Genomic DNA, 17,327 nt, shown 5'->3' with positions numbered 1-17,327 from the left:
ATTATTATTAAAAACCCATCTGGTTCATTAATGCTCTTTAGAGAAGGAAATCTGCCATTGTTACCTGGCCTGGCCTACATATGGTTCCAGACCAACAACATTGTGGCTGACTGTTAACTGCCCTCTGAACAATAAATGCTGGTCTAGCTAGTGACACCCATGTATCATGAATTAATTGTAAAAAAATTAAAATCTTTCATTCTATCAGCCTTTCTTAGATCCAATCTTTGGAAGAGAGGTGACAATTCTGTTCTGACCTAGTTAAGTTTCAGTTTCTTTTCAAGAAAGCCATCATATTAGTCAGATATGTCATGCAAGGTAATTACCAAACACAGATCAATCGTTAACAGCATCGCATAACGAAACTGCAGGTGAATGTTTTGCATTCCCACTCCTTGGCTAGGGTACTGATTAACACTATTACCCTGTGCTCTCACCATAAAGGATTGGATCTTACAGAGGTTGCCAACTTAGCCGAACATAGTCCGAGAAGTTTCTTTGCATGATATCCAACCCCCCCACCCAAACAGCAAATTTTCTGCATCCCAGCATTCTTAAAACTCGTAACAATAGTGGCTTCACTTGGAGGTCGCCACTGATGATGTTACCTAGCCAGGTAATGAAACGTCTGGATATCAAACCTACAGCTCAGCGAGCAAACCTACACCCTAAAGTGTTGTTAGTTATTAGTGTCCAATAAAGCTAACAGAAAGCACACAGCTCTGTGTAATCTCAAAGTGATATTTATTGCTGGTTTAGTTGCAGCACTGTCCAGGAAATTATTCCTTAAGTATGGAGATAGCAAGACAATTCTGCAGGTTCACCAGCCCTTGACCTCACTAGGTTAATCATTATGAATGAAACCCCAAAAATATCAACTGAATGTTACAAGCATTTGCATCCTTTTGCTGTGAGCTCACTTTTCCCATATCAGCACTGTAAGTGATCTTTATGGTCACTGTGACATCTTGACTTCCAGAAAAAAAGCCCGAAGGTGTATTTGTAGCTGTAAAATAGTCCTTGAAATTTCTTCAACACACGTGGAGCAATCAGTTGTTGAACAGTTAGTGGATAACAAAATCACAACTTTGGCAATGTATCTCTCGCATCCCAGAAATGTTTTCTCTAAGCTGCAAGGCTGTGTGACCCTGCAGTAATTTAACTGAAACACAGTAACCAGCTCCAAACACAGTCGATGGTCCCTTTATGGTGCATGTATAGGCTCCTACACCACTATCCTGTACACTTGTGCAATGAATTAAATAAGCTGTGCTCAATATGGAAACATTAGAGAGTGCATTGCCTCCCCCAACTCTCTGTCTATTGTAGTTAATTTGACAGATGCACTGACCCAAATGAACCAAGCAACAACATGTTTCTCACCAGAAGAATAAGGAACTAATTCAAACCAGATCAGTAATTGTTGGATCAATAATTCCAGAACCAATGATTATCGGATTGATATTGGAATGATTGCAACCAGATGGTCAACAATTAAGATGAAGTGTGTAAAGTATTTTATTTGCTTGCAATGTCATGATATGAAGTCTTAGGCTCTTAATTGTTACTCAGTTTATAAAATAGTCTTGAGAGTATAAAATTCACCTGTTGCATCTTGATCTGAGTACGATAGATTTTTGTAATTTGAACTACTGAGCACTGTTTTGAAATGTGAATTAGTTCACAGTTAAAAGGGTACACACAGGAGAAACTTTTAATAATCTTTAAATTAATAATTGTACATATCAGGACAGCAACATGAGTCAAACATTGAGATTGTATTCTCCACTTAATAGTGCAGTGTTTACGTTGCTCCAACAGGTTCACTGTCTCGTGAAGGAATCCTGTCACCCAGACCTGTACAGCCAACATGTTACCCCTACATGTCAACACCCATGTGGTAATAACTGCCCTTTGAAGTGGCCAAACAATCCCTTCATTTGTATCACCACCTACTCAGCATAAACAGGAATGGAGACTTAAATACTAGTAATGCCAGAAACGCCCATTAATACACATTTAGGTTGGCACTGTTAACACAACAAAGATTTCTCGTTATTATTTTTAGCTTTACCGGAGGTGATTGCTCACCCCATGAAATCAACAGGCCTATGAGCCCCTCCCATCAGAGTATCAGACAGTCAGTGGGGATGAAAATGATGCCGAGCATATTTCAAAGGAAGCAAATGGGTTGGCAAAAGCAAACCCCTGATAAATGAGAGCAGTTTGTCAAGTGCAGTGATTGTGGAACGGGTTTAGAAACCCACAGATTCTAAGTTTGAAATCTAGCCACACATTGAATCAATGTGAGCTGGTGAGTAATAAAACCAAACGGATTCACTGAGCCCCTTCAGTGATGGGGATCCTGCCATCCTTTCTTCATCTGGCCGGTATGTCAGTAGGCTCATATCTCAGTGTGGATTATAAAGTGGAGTGAGACTTTAACCCACAACCTTCTGAGAAGGAGGTGACAGTGCTCTGCCTGAAACGGTTAGAAATCACACAACACCAGGTTATAGTCCAACAGGTCAGTTTGAAACTGAAAGCTTACAGAGTGCTGCTTCTTCTTCAGGCTGTTCAAAGTGAAGAGGATCTCCAAGAAGATTGCACAGATCGACCCAGATTTTAAACCTGTTGGACTATGACCTGTCTGACACTGGTGCCTTTACAACATTGCCTCCCTGAAACAGACAGTCAACAATTGGCATTGTTTGTGTGAGAAGAAGTTATTTCCCATCAAAATTACAGTTAATGTCAACCCAGCATCTTAATGACCTCATTTTCCTGTCGTAAACTTCATGATTTTGCATATACCTTAACCATCCCATCTCCACCTATTCCAGCCACAACATGCTATTCAGACATTTGCAGCCTTAATTTTTCATGCCACAGATCCATGTTTTATTGGCCTGTACTTTCAAAGTGGGTGTCCAGGGATCAGAGTTTAAGCAGGTTATGCAGGTTGTGCTGCAATAATTTGCAGGAGTTTAAGACATAGCCTGCACAGAGCTTACCCCCCACTGTGGTGAATGGTGAAGATGGTGGCCACCAATACTTCACTTTTATGCTTGGCATACGAGTTGACTCCCCATTTCATTTTTTTCTTTAATTCATTTGTGTGACTTGGGTGTCGCTGCTTGGCCAGCATTGGTAGCCCATCCCTATTTGCCCCTTGAGAAGGTGGTGGTGAGCTTGAATTGCTGTGGTCCACTTGCTGTGGGTTGACCCACAATGCTGGTAGGGAGGGAATTCCAGGGTTTTGACCCCATGACTGTGAAGGAATGGCGGTATATTTCCAAGTCAGGGTAATGAGTAGCTTGGAGGGCAATGTGCAGGTGGTGATGTTCCCGAGTCCCTGCTGCCCTTTTCCTTCTAGATGGAAGTGGTCATGGGTTTGGAAGGTGCTGTCTAAGGATCTTTGGTGAATTTCTGCAGTGCATCTTGTAGATAGTACACACTGCTGCTACTGAGTGCTGGTGGTGCAGGGATTGAATATTTGTAGATGTGGGCTGCCATGTCCAGGATGGTGACATGCTTCTTGAGTGTTGTTGGAGCTGCACTCATCCAGGCAAGTGGGGAGTATTCCATCACACTCCTGACTTGTGCCTTGTAGATGGTGGGACAGGCTTTGGGGTGTCAGGAGGTGAGTTACTGGCCACAGTATCCCTCGTCTCTGACCTTCTTTTGTAGCCACTGTGTTTATGTGGTGAGTCCAGTTGAGTTTCTGGTCAATGGGTAATCTCAAGGATGCTGACAGTGGGGGATTCAATGATGGTAATACCATTGAATGTCAAGGAGTGGTGGTTAGAGTGTCTCTTATTGGTGATGGTCATTGTCTGGTATTTGCCTGTGTGTGGCGTGTATTTGTGTTACTTGTCACCTATCAGCCCAAGTCTGTATATTGTGCAGCTCTTGTTGCATTTGACCACAGACTGCTTCAGTATCTGAGGAGTTGCTGAACATTGTACAATCATCGGCAAATATCCCCACTTCTGACCTTAAGACAGGGAAGGTTGATGACGAAGCAGCTGGAGATTGTTGGGCCAAGGACACTACCCTGAGGGACTCCTGCAGAGCTGTCCTGGAGCTGAGATGACTGACCCTCCACAACCACGGCCATCTTCCTTTGTGCCCAGGTATGACTCTAACCAGTGGAGTGTTTGCCCCTGATACTCATTGTTCCCAGTTTTGCCAGGGCTACTTGATGCCATACTTGGTCAAACACAGCTTTGATGTCAAGGGCTGTCATTGTCCCCTCCCCTTTGGAATTCAGCTCTTTTGTCCATGTTTGAACCAAGGCTGTAATGAGGTCAGGAGCTGAGTGACCCTGGCGAAGTGTAAACTGGGTGTTGCTGAGCAGGTGCTGCCTGACAGCACTGTTGGTGACCCCTTCCATCACTTTACTATTGATGGAGAGGAGACTGATTGGGCAGTAATTGGCTGAGTTGGATTTGTCCGACTTTCTGTGTACAGGACATACCTGGGCAATTTTCCACAGTGTTGTAACTGTACTGGAAGAGCTTGGCTAAGGGAGCGGGAAGTTCTGGAACACACGTTTTCAGTACTATTGCCAGAATGTTCTCAGGGCTCATTGCCTTTGCAGTATCCTGTGCCTTGCCATTTCTTGATATCAAGCGGAATGAATCGAATTGGCTGGAGAATGGTATCTGTGATGCTGGGGACCACTGGAGGAGGTTGAGATGGGTCATTCACTCAGCACTTCTGACTGAAGATTGTTGCGAATGCTTCAGCCTTATCTTTTGCACTGATGTGCTGGGCTCCTCCTTCATTGAGGATGGAGACATTTGTGGAGCCTCCTCCTCCAATGAGTTGTGTATGACATTCATGACTGGGTGTGGAAGGACTGCAGAGCTTAGTTCTGATCTGTTGGTTGTGGGATCGCGTAGCTCTGTCTATCACTTGCTGTTTATGTTGTTTGGCACACAAGTAGTCCTGTTTGGTAGCTTCACCAGGTTGACACCTCATTTTTAGCAATGTCTGATGCTGCTCCTGGCATGCCTTCCTGCACTCTCCTTGAACCAAGGTCAATCCCCTGGCTTGATGGTAATAGGTGAATAGGGATATGCTGGGCCATCAGGTTGTGCTGGAGTACAGTTCTGCTGCTGTTGATGGTCCACAGTGCCTCATGGATGCCCAGTCTTGAGTTGCTAGTTTGGTTCGAAGTCTGTCTCATTTAGCACGATGACAGTGCCAGCCAACACGATGGAGAGTATTCTCAATGTGAAGGTGGGACTTTGTCTCCACAAGTACAGTGCATTGGTCACTTTTACCGACACTGTCACAGACAGATGCTTCTGCAGCCGGAAGATTAATAAGGATGAGGTCAAGTGTGTTTTTTCCTCTTGTTGGTTCCTTCATCACCTGCGGCAGACCCAGCCTAGCAGCTGTATCCTTTAGGACCCGACCAGCTCGATCAGTAATGCTGCTGCCGAGCCACTCTTGGTGGTGGACATTGAAATCCCCCACCCAGAATATATTTTGCACCCTGGAGAAACATTTGGAGATTTTAAAGGTCAACTTCTGCGTGTAGCTAAACCAGTGTTAGTGTAGCATAGGGTCTGGCTGGAGATTTTCATTAGCAATCACTGCTCTTTAGGGGGAAAGATGATTTTAAATCAGTGCCCAACAGAATCACACATCATGGATACCACCATTACATGTGGGGACAGGTATGGGGCAGGTACTCATGTGACTTGGCCAACATTGTTTATCTCATACGCTGCAGGCAAGGATGCCCTGAGGCATGGTACATTGGCGAGACCGAGCAGAGGCTATGGCAACAGATGAATGGACACTGCAACAATCACCAGGCAGGGGTGTTCTCTCCCAATCGGGGAACACTTCAATGGTCCAGGACATTCGACCTCGGACCTTCAGGTGACCATCCTCCAAGGCGGACTTCGGGACAGGCAACAACATAAACTGGCCGAGCAGAGGCTGATAACCAAGTTCGGTCCCCATGGGGATGGCCTCAACCAGGACCTTGGGTTCACGTGGGTGACCCCATTGCACTATACACTCCTACAGACCATACACTCACGCAGACCCTCTCTCATACACAAGCTCTCTCTCTCATATGCTCACACAGACACCCTCCCCAAACACACACCCCTACACACACACCTTCTCACAGACTTATACCCCTTTACACTCACACAGATACGCATACACGCACTCTGCCACAGAAATTCACACCCCCTTCCCCCCCCCCCACACACACACACACACACACACACTACATGCACACATACACATATAAGTTGGTGGGGTGAATTTGTACTTGCAGAATTACATTTTATTTTGCTCAAAAACTATGTGAATCCATTAAGATTCTGTAAATCGTTTTTTAGAAATAGAATTAGTCTAACATCGGGGCACACACAGACAGGCTTTAACCTTACACCTTTAGTGCATAATCTGAGCTGACATGGCACCTATTGTTAAAGTTCCCTTGAGAATGTTACTTTAAAAGCAGTTCTGCGATTTACATATGAAAGAACTGAAACCAACACGGTCTGGTCCGTCTAAAAGATTAAAAAATCACACAACACCAGGTTATAGTCCAACCGGTTTAGTTGGAAGCACACTAGCTTTCGGAGTGATGCTCCTTCATCAGGTGGTTGTGGAGGGCTCGATCGTAACACAGAATTTATACCAAAAATTTACAGTGTGATGTAACTGAAATTATACATTGAAAAATTGATTGTCTGTTAAGCCTTTCATCTGTTAGAATACAGTGATAGTTTCACTTCTTTCATGTGTAAATCACAAAACCTTTTTTTAAAAGTTGCATTCTCGGGTTAGCTGTTAACAATGGTGATAGCTAGACAATATGTTGAAGGTGTTAGCCCCCTGTGTTCTCTGTCTATGCCATGATGTTTAGATTGATTCTAATCTAAAAAGTGAGATAACAGAGTTTTACATAAATTCATGCAGTTTTTGAGCTCAGAGTTCTACATGAATGTACGCAGTTTTTAAGCAAAGTACACTGTAACCCTGAAAGTACAAATTCACCCCACAAGATATATGTGTGCATGTGGGTCTCTGTCTGTGTGTGTGTGTCTGTCTGAGGTGGGGGTTGTGAGTGCAGAGTGTCTTAAGTCTGTGAGGGGGTGCATATGTGAGTGTGGGAGTGTGTCTATAAGGGTGTGTGTGGGTGTCTGTGTGCGTCTGTGTGTACCTGTGTCTGTGTGTATGTGAGAGTGTATGTGTGTAGGAATATCTGTGTGTGTGTGTAGTGCAATGGTAATCACCTGTAATGTGACATGAACCCAAGGTCCTGGTTGAGGCCCTCCCTTTGGGTACCGAACTTAGCTATCAGCCTCTGCTCAGCCACTTTTCTCTGCTGCCTGTCCCAAAGTCCACCTTGGAGGATGGTCATCTGAAGGTCCGAGGCTGAATGTCCTGGACCACTGAAGTGTTCCCCAACTGGGAGGGAACCCTCCTGTCTGTTGATTGTTGTGCGGTGCCCATTCATCCGTTGTCGTAGCCTTTGCTCGGTTTCCCCAATGTACCATGCCTCAGGGCATCCTTGTCTGCAACGTATAAGATAGACAATGTTGGCTGAGTCACATGAGTACCTGCCATGTACAAGGTGGGAGGTATCCCTACGTGTAATAGTGGCATAGACAGAGAACGCAGGGCGCCAACACCTTCAACATATTGTCTAGCTATCACCATTGTTAACAGCTAACCCGAGAATACAACTTTAAAAAAAAGGTTTTGTGATTTACACATGAAAGAAGTGAAACTATCACTGTATTCTAACAGATGAAAGGCTTAACAGACAATCAATTTTTCAATGTATAATTTCAGTTACATCACACTGTAAATTTTTGCTATAAATTCTGTGTTACGATTGAGCCCTCCACAACCACCTGATGAAGGAGCGTCGCTCCGAAAGCTAGTGTGCTTCCAATTAAACCTGTTGGACTATAACCTGGTGTTGTGTGATTTTTAACTTTGTACACCCCAGTCCAACACCGGCATCTCCAAATCACGTCTAAAAGACGACAGACTTAATAAATAATCCAGGTCTTTTTCAATATAACATTTCAGTTGCATCACACTGTAAACTTTTGCCATAAATTCTGGGTCTTACGATCTTATACTCCACAACCACCTGATGAAGGAGCAGCACTCTGAAAGCTAGTGCTTCCAATTAAACCTGTTGGACTATAACCTGGTGTTGTGGGATTTTTAAACTTTGTACGCCACACAAAGGCATTTCAAATGAGGGGTTCATGTGGCTGTGTGACTTCACCACTGAGTGTAATTGAGAACAGGATCACTTCTTACGTGAATCATTACTGTTGGTGCAATTCCTGGATTGTAAGCTTTCTTCGATATCTTTTATTGTTTCCTTTATCATGCTTTCATCGAACTGTTCTGTTTTATTGTTGAAAATAGCTTTGTGATCAGTAACAACGCTGCCCTGGCTAAAAACATGAGGGAAGAGGAGAAAAAAGCAAATATTATGTTCGAATGCTAGTTACTGCTTTGTGATACTAGAGCAAGATTCAACAGATATAACCAATGGAGCTGAATTTCATCTGCCCTGTGCATTCAGCTCTTGAATTGGCTGTTTCTAAGACCAAAAAAGGCATGATCTGTAAATTGCCTTTTAGTTGAATCTCTTTTCCAGTTACCTCCATGTTATGTCTTCTCAACAGAGGAGATCATTGTTCTTCCCCTTGACCTGAGGTTTTAAACCATCACAGAGCTCTAATTTGCATATCTGCATAGATTTCAATGAACATGAATGCCTCATATCGTTTTTATCTCACACATAATATAAACTTATCAGAAGTGGGACTTCTGTTCTGAGATCCCTACCTTGTCATTGTGATCTTCGCCATTTGATATCTTTGAATACGCCCATAAATAAATTGCATCTGAAAGACATAAAACAATTGGTTGATAAACATACTCCTGCATACATGTGTGAATGAGATAAAGACAGGCCAAGGAAACAGTAACAGTTCTACACAGAGTACTCAGGTATGCTGTTTATGTAGAAAAGGCTGCAGAATGGGATTTGAGTAATAAATCTTTTCAAAAAGAAGGTACAGACATGATGTTCCAAATGGGGAAAAAAATGAGTAAAGTGAATGACCTCTGTTTAATGCGTTATTGGCCATGCCAGATCACCCTCAAAACATTTTTAAGCAGGTAGCCCAGACCCTAACTTTTCCAGTTGTTTTAAGCAGGTGTAAGGTGGATATTCCAGGAGTGATGCAGCTGGTCAAACCACACAGTTTCAAACAAAACAGAATTTATTTACACACAAAGAAAAGAAAACGGAGTTGAGAATAACATAACAGTTTGAAAACCCAACAGACATGAAAACGCAAGTTAACAAAGAGTTGTTCTGATTTCCTGCAATATCCCATAAACAACCTCTTGGCAAAAAAGGTAAATTCAAACACACAGGAGAGAGAGATTGCAAAGAGAGTCAGCCAGAAATCCTCTGTTGAACCAGGGACTCTTGTTTTTTCCCTCACCACTTTCTTTGATCAGCTGCTAAAACCAAGTCAGAAAAAACCCTGAACTGGGAGAACTGACCACTCCCCTTTCATTGTACAAGTGTTAAAAAATACATAAAAGCCTTTTCAAGTAGATATTTCTAGACAGATCAGTACCTCTGCCTTTATGACCCCTGTCAAAGAAAACCAAGGGCAAAATAACCTTGCTAAAGGGGCAGCACCATGACACTTCTCTCCTTAAAAAATGAGCCATCAGTATCCAAAGATGGCTTCATTTTAAAACCCCTTAATCTTACATTGTTAGTACACTACAATACGCATATATGTTACATTGACTATAAACATGCAAGCATGCACTACCATTCTTTTCAGGCTGTTTACTCCTGCCACCGAACACCTCTATTTCTCGTCCAAGTCTCAACAATGCATCAGCAATCACATTTTCTCCTTCTGCCACATGCACAATATTCAACTTGAATGACTGTAAGAACATGCTCCATCTAAACAGTCTGGAATTTTTACTCCTTAAATTTCTCCATAAACTTCAATGACTCATGATCAATGCATATGATTGTCTCAGATACATTACTGGTAACATAAATGTTGAAATATTGTAATGCCAACACCAAGCTCAAAGTCTCCTTCTGAATTGCCGAATATCTCTGCTGAAGAATGTTCAGTTTCCTGGAGAAATATCCAAGTGGTCTTTCTATCTTCTTATTGTCTTCCTGTGAGAGCACAGCACCGACAGCGACTTCACTCGTCTTGATAGCCACCTTGAATGGCCTTGTGTAATTAGGTGTGGCTCATACTGGAGCAGCAGTCAGCATAGCTTTTCGTCCCCAACAGTACCCTTCCACTGACACTCTCATTTGTTTGGCCGAACTGGTCCTCACCCTTAACAATTTCTCCTTCGAATCCTCCCACTTCCTCCAGACCAAAGGGGTAGCCATGGGCACACGTATGGGCCCCAGCTATGCCTGTCTCTTTGTTGGCTACGTAGAGCAGTTGATCTTCCGTAATTACACCGGCACCACTCCCCACCTCTTCCTCCGCTACATTGATGACTGCATTGGTGCCACCTCGTGCTCCTGAGAGGAGATTGAGCAATTCACCAACTTCACCAACACATTCCACCCTGACCTTAAATTTACCTGGACCATCTCTGACACCTCCCTCCCCTTCCTGGACCTCTCCATCTCCATTAATAATGACCGACTTAACACTGACACTTTTTACAAACCCACCAACTCCCACAGCTACCTGGATTACACCTCTTCCCACTCTACCTCCTGCAAAAATGCCTTCCTGTATTCCCAATTCCTCCGCCTCTGCCGTATCTGCTCCCAGGAGGACCAGTTTCACCACAGAACACACCAGATGGCCTCCTTCTTTAGAGATCACAATTCCCCTTCCCATGTGGTTTAAGCTGCCCTCCAACGCATCTCGTCTACATCCCACACCTCCGCCCCAGACCCCACCCCTCCAACCGTAACAAGGACAGAACGCCCCTGGTGCTCACCTTCCATCCTACCAACCTTCACATAAACCAAATCATCCGCCAACATTTCCGCCACCTCCAAAGAGACCCCACCACCAGGGATATATTTCCCTCCCCACCCCTTTCCGCCTTCCGCAAAGACCGCTCCCTCTGTGACTACCTGGTCAGGTCCACACCCCCCTACGACCCACCCTCCCATCCTGGCACCTTCCCCTGCCACTGCAGGAACTGCGAAACCTGCGCCCACACCTCTTCCCTCCCTCCATCCAAGGCCCTAAAGGAGCCTTCCACATCCATCAAAGTTTTACCTGCATATCCACTAATATCATTTATTGTATCCGTCGCTCCCGATGCGGTCTCCTCTACATTGGGGAGACTGGACACCTCCTAGCAGAACGCTTTAGGGACATCTCCGGGACACCCGCACCAATCAACCACACCGCCCTGTGGCCCAACATTTCAACTCCCCCTTCCATTCTGCCAAGGACATGGAGGTCCTGGGCCTCCTTCACCGCCGCTCCCTCACCACCAGACGCCTGGAGGAAGAACGCCTCATCTTCCGCCTCAGAACACTTCAACCCCAGGGCATCAATGTGGACTTCACCAGTTTCCTCATTTCCCCTTCCCCCACCTCACCCTAGTTCCAAACTTCCAGCTCAGTAACTGTCCTCATGACTTGTCCGGACTTGTCCGAACTGCCTATCTTCTTTTCCACCTATCCACTCCACCCTCTCCTCCCTGACCTATCACCTTCATCCCCTCCCCCACTCACCCATTGTACTCTATGCTACGTTCTCCCCAGCCCCACCCTCCTCTAGCTTATCTCTTCACACTTCAGGGTCTCTGCCTTTATTCCTAATGAAGGGCTTTTGCCCGAAACGTCGATTTTACTCCTCCTCGGATGCTGCCTGAACTGCTGTGCTCTTCCAGCACCACTCTAATCCAGAATCTGGTTTCCAGCATCTGCAGTCATTTTTTTTTACATAGCTTTCAAACTGTCAAATGCCTTCTGACAGTCTGCTGTCCACAGAACCTGCTGCCTTTCTTCAGTAATTCACTGATTGGAGCAGCCCACACTTTGAAAATTTCGTACAGATTTCCGATAAAATCCACTTCGTCCCAGAGATTGTAGGGCTGCTCTTTTTGTCGATTGTATGGGCAACTCCCCAGTTACCTTTGTTTTTGCATCTCTTGGGGCTATTTGTCCATGTCCAATACCATGGCCCAGGAAGCTGACTTGGACAATTGGCAAATTCACTCTTAGCCAGGTTTATCACCAAGCCTGTCTCCCAAAATAGATTCCAATAAATGTTCCTTTCACCAGGTCATCAACATAGCAGTGCAATTGGGTAGGTCGGAAATGACCTTATTGGTTATCTTTGAAATGTGGCTGGCATATTTTTCATGCCAACATGGCATGACTTTAAATTGATACAGTCTATTCGGCATTACAAAAGCCAGTATTGTCTTCACTCTTTTGGACAAAGGTACCTGCCAGTATCCTCTGAGCAAGTCCAACCCAGAAATATAAATTGCTTTTCCCAACTTTTCAATACATTCTTCCAAAGGTGGAATTGGATATTAATCAGTCTTTGTAACTGCATTGACTTTGAGATGGTCCACTCATAACCATTGGGTACCAACTTGTTTTGGCACCATTACTTTAGGTGAGCTCCAGTTCCTGTAACTCACTTAGATTATGTCATTTTGGAGCATGCTTTCGACCTCCTTTTGAACCTGTGCTGACTTTAGAGGGTAATGCTTATAAGGATGTTGCTTAATCAGTTCAGCATTGCCTATCTCAACATCATGCAAATAACATAGAGCATAGAACAGTACAGCACAGTACAGATTCCTGATGTGCTGACCTTTTATCCTACTCAAAGATCAAACTAACCTACATAACCAACAATTTATTATTATCCATCCACTATGTTAGTATTTCCCAGCTTATTTCTACCTATCTCCCCTACAATAGCAATAACCCTTTCAGGTCATTTCAGTTTTCCTCTGGAAGGTAGCTCAATAATTTATCCCAATTTTTGACAACTTACTCATTGTCCAATTTAATTTGAGGTATGTCCAGTTTAGAATTCTCTGAACTTGGTTCTGCACTCTGTGTTGTAACCAGTAACACATTCTCTTTTGCTTTCCTTCCCTGTCAATTCACTTGACACACTGTGATTTTTTTTCTGACTGGAGTCCTTATCAAATAGTTCACATAGCTCATTCTCCTTTTGACTGATAAGGTCCACTAAACCTTGCCAGTATATTAGTCCCCTTCCAATTTAAGTGCAATCTGTCCTTCTTGTAAAGGTCACTTCTACCCCAAAAGAGATTCCAATGATCTAAAAATGTGACTCCTTCTCCCATACACCAGTTCCTCAGCCATGCATTCATCTGCTCTATTCTCCTATTCCTGCCCTCAGTAGCTTGAAGCACTGGGAGTAATCCAGATATTACTACTCTTGAGGACCTCCTTTTTAAATTTCTGCCTAACTCTCTGTAATCTCCCTTCAGAATCTCAACCTTTTTCATTCCTATGTCATTGGTTCCAATGTGGACAATGACCTCTTGCTGGCCCCTCTCCCCCTTGAGAACACTCTGCACCCTCTCTGAGACATCCTTGATTCTGGCACCAGGGAAACAACACACCATTCTGCTTTTTCTCTGCTGGCCACAGAAACATCTGTCTGTACCTCGGACTAGAGAATCCCCTAACACAATTGATCTCTTGAAACCCGACGTACCCCTCGTTGCATTAGAGCCAGTCTCCATACCAGAAACTTGGCTGTTCGTGCTACGTTCCCCTGAGAATCCATCACCCCCTACATTTTCCAAAGCAGCATACCTGTTTGAAATGGGTATATCCACAAAAGACTCCTGCACTAGCTGCCTACCTCTCTTACCTTTCCTGGAGTTAACCCATCTATATGACTGTATCTGAGACTTTCCCCCCTTCCTATAACTGCCATCCATTACCCCCCCCAAAAAGACTCCTGGTTTTTAACTGAATTAGCTTGCTGAGTTCAAAATTAACGTGAGATCATAAGTTAGGACAATGGTAGGTTGGAGAAAACGGTAAACCCAAGGCAACAGAAAGGACAAAGAATCTTACAAATGAAAATACAGCAAGTTCTGTACAATCTGACAGCGGCAGATATCTATTAGAGGCAGTCTAATCAGAGATGTTTGGAAATAGTCTGAAGTTTGTAGTTCAGCAAGAATTAAAACAAAAGTATAGTGTCACAATAATGGAGAGTCTTTATGTAATTGAATATTGAGAAATTAAGAAATGCAATCTACACATAACTCTGATTTAGTTGAATTCCTTTAATAAAAATGACTACAGATGGTGGAGAGGCGCGCCATGACATTGGCATGGAGGAACTGAAGGACAAATGAATAAGCAGATGACCTCCAAAGTGAATTTGAGAAAATAAACAATGGCAGCTTCCCAACCTACTTCCAAGGATCGGGGGGGGAAGTTCAGAGATATTGTGTAAAACCTTAGGGATTCAGGCAAGGTTCTTGAGGTGGGAAGGTTATTGAGCTTCAGTCTTATTACTGGAGTTTAAATAGGTCCCGTCTTATTTAGTAAAATAGTTACTGTGGAAATGTTGAGAGTTGGGACAGTAAGTTTTGTCTTGGAAGGAATCTCCCGTTTAAAAAACACTTGTGGACAACATGTGAATAGAAAGAGTTATAATTGCAGCTACAAGATGGAGGGCAAGTGTTTGTTTGACATTGCAAGTTCAGGTGGTACAGAAGCTGCTGACAACTCATTGGCTAAAGAATTCTAACATTAGGTATAGCCTGTAACATTATATATAACTAACTTTATACTCCAACTGATTTTATGAATTTTATAACAATTAGTAGGAATTCACATCTTTGTATATCTTCTATGATTAGGACAATAGGAAGGACAAATGAGTGACAGAATTTGATAAAGTTAGCAATGAATACAATGACTAACCGAATTTGAACCATCCTCTCGGCTCTGATCTCCAGCATCTGTTGTCCTTGCTTTCGCCATTTTGTAATCAAAACAGACATTGCTGGAAAAGCTCAGGACATCTGCCAGCATCTGTCAAAAGAAATCAGAGTTATGGTTTTGGGTTCAATGACCCTTCTTCAGAACTAAACCAGTCCTAATTCCAAGGACTAGTTTAGTTTTTTAAAAATTTATAAAATTGTTAAAGATTTTTAAAACGGTGAAATTCACAACTGATCTTGGAGGAACCTGTGAGGGAGAGCTCACAGCACAGGAACAGATAAGTGCAAGTTCAAAAGAATATAAAGAAACCCACTAATTACATAAATAAAGACTAGCTTAGATCTAACAACTAATTACTAAATCATGTCAGTAATAATAATAATAATCATACAGCTTAGCGAAACAAAGTAATAGCCCTCTACCATCAAGAGCATAAATTTATGCATATTCATATGTTTGTAATTCCTCCTCTCTGGATACCAGATTCATTAAACAGACTCGTCATAGCTACATAAAGGCCTTTACTGGTATGGCAGACAAATCTGTCCCCAAATATTCCAAAAAGGACCACCGCGTCTTACAGAAATTCTCAGTTTTAATATGCACCACCCTTGCAAGAAAATCCAAAAGGGTGTGTTCCATAATTAGCTTACACCAGCTGAACAATCCCGGGGAGTTTTCAGACTCCCACCCCAATAGAATGTTCTTTCTTGCACAAAAAGTGAGGATACTGAAAAGCTTTTCCTTGTGGCCGTCTAACGGAAGTAAATTAGCCAGCCAAGAAGAAAACATACTGGATCCATCTCCACCTCTGCCCCCAAGACCCTATCTATTTTGCCTACCACAGTGGTCCACTATGCCCATAGCCTGTGGCAAGACCATAGACAATGAGTGAGTATATGCATATTCATTTTGTATTTAGGACACATTGGAGATACTCACACTTTAAATTTTGAAAGACGGTCTGGAGCCAAGTGCACCCTATGGTGAGTCTCCAATTGCAAGGTGAGAGTCCTATTGCACATCGAGATCCTTCTTGCATTTTCCCAGATCTCCTCCCACACTTCAGAAGAGATCTCCACTCCGAGTTTCCTCTCCCGTATCTTACAGAGCCACTCGGACTCTGAAAGTGTGTTCTCAGCACTCAGCACCCTCTTCTCCCTGTCAGATCTATAAGATTCAGTTAGAAGTGTGGCCTCTTCTTGTATGAAATTTCTAATTTGAAAAAAGTGGAAGAGGTCCCAACTGGGTAACTCATATTTCCGAGCCAACTGGTCAAAAGACATCAGTATATCCCCCTCAAATAAGTCACCCAGGTAAGACATGCCCCAGCTGCCCATAGTTTAAACACCAGATCCATCGTCCCTGGCTGAAAACCCGGCATGAGCTGAAAATGTGTTGCTGGAAAAGCGCAGCTGGTCAGGCAGCATCCAAGGAACAGGAGAATCGATGTTTCGGGCATAAGCCCTTCTTCAGGAATGAGGAAAGTGTGTCCAGCAGGCTAAGATAAAAGGTAGGGAGGAGGGACTTAGGGGAGGGGCGTTGGGAATGCGATAGGTGGAGGGAGGTCAAGGTGAGGGTGATAGGCCAGAGAGGGGTTGGGGCGGAGAGGTCAGGAAGAAGATTGCAGGTTAGGAAGGTGGTGCTGAGTTCAAGGGATTTGACTGAGACAAGGTGGGGGGAGGGGAAATGAGGAAACTGGAGAAATCGGAGTTCATCTCTTGTGGTTGGAGGGTTCCTAGGTGGAAGATGAGGCGCTCTTCCTCCAACCGTCGTGTTGCTATGGTCTGGTGATGGAGGAGGCCAAGGACCTGCATGTTCTTGGTGGAGTGGGAGGGGGAGTTGAAGTGTTGAGCCACGGGGTGGTTGGGTTGGTTGGGCCAGGTGTCCCAGAGGTGTTCTCTGAAACGTTCTGCAAGTAGGCGGCCTGTCTCCCCAATATAGAGGAGGCCACATCGGGTGCAGCGGATGCAATAGATGATGTGTGTGGAGGTGCAGGTGAATTTGTGGTGGATATTGAAGGATCCCTTGGGGCTTTGGAGGGAAGTGAGGGGGGAGGTGTGGGCACAAGTTTTGTATTTCTTGCAGTTGCAGGGGAAGGTGCCAGGAGTGGAGGTTGGGTTGGTGAGGGGGTGTGGACCTGACGAGGGAGTCACGGAGGGAGTGGTCTTTTCGGAACGCTGATAGGGGAGGGAAGGGAAATATATCCCTGGGTCTGTTTGGAGGTGGCGGAAATGACGGCGGATGATACGCTGTACATGGAGATTGGTGGGGTGGTAGGTGAGGACCAGTGGGGCATACCAATTATGGGTGTAAAAAA

At 44.0% G+C, this 17,327-nt stretch overlaps 1 protein-coding gene across 1 annotated transcript in view; it reads right to left on the bottom strand.

Moving 5' to 3' along the window:
• LOC140492467 (uncharacterized) overlaps positions 1 to 15,046 on the bottom strand; it is a 127,620-nt gene extending 112,574 nt beyond the window's left edge. Inside the window, exons 1-3 of the mRNA XM_072591356.1 lie at positions 14,987 to 15,046; positions 8,857 to 8,915; positions 8,320 to 8,459 (exon numbers count right to left, since the gene is read on the bottom strand). Coding sequence (XP_072447457.1) covers positions 8,320 to 8,459; positions 8,857 to 8,915; positions 14,987 to 15,046 — 259 coding nt within the window. The remainder of the gene's footprint in view (positions 1 to 8,319; positions 8,460 to 8,856; positions 8,916 to 14,986) is intronic.
• Between the last annotated feature and the right edge of the window lie 2,281 nt (positions 15,047 to 17,327).

Source organism: Chiloscyllium punctatum, chromosome 21 (assembly GCF_047496795.1).
Source record: "Chiloscyllium punctatum isolate Juve2018m chromosome 21, sChiPun1.3, whole genome shotgun sequence".
Lineage (NCBI taxonomy): Eukaryota > Metazoa > Chordata > Chondrichthyes > Orectolobiformes > Hemiscylliidae > Chiloscyllium > Chiloscyllium punctatum.
This window is presented reverse-complemented; position numbering and strand designations above follow the sequence as displayed.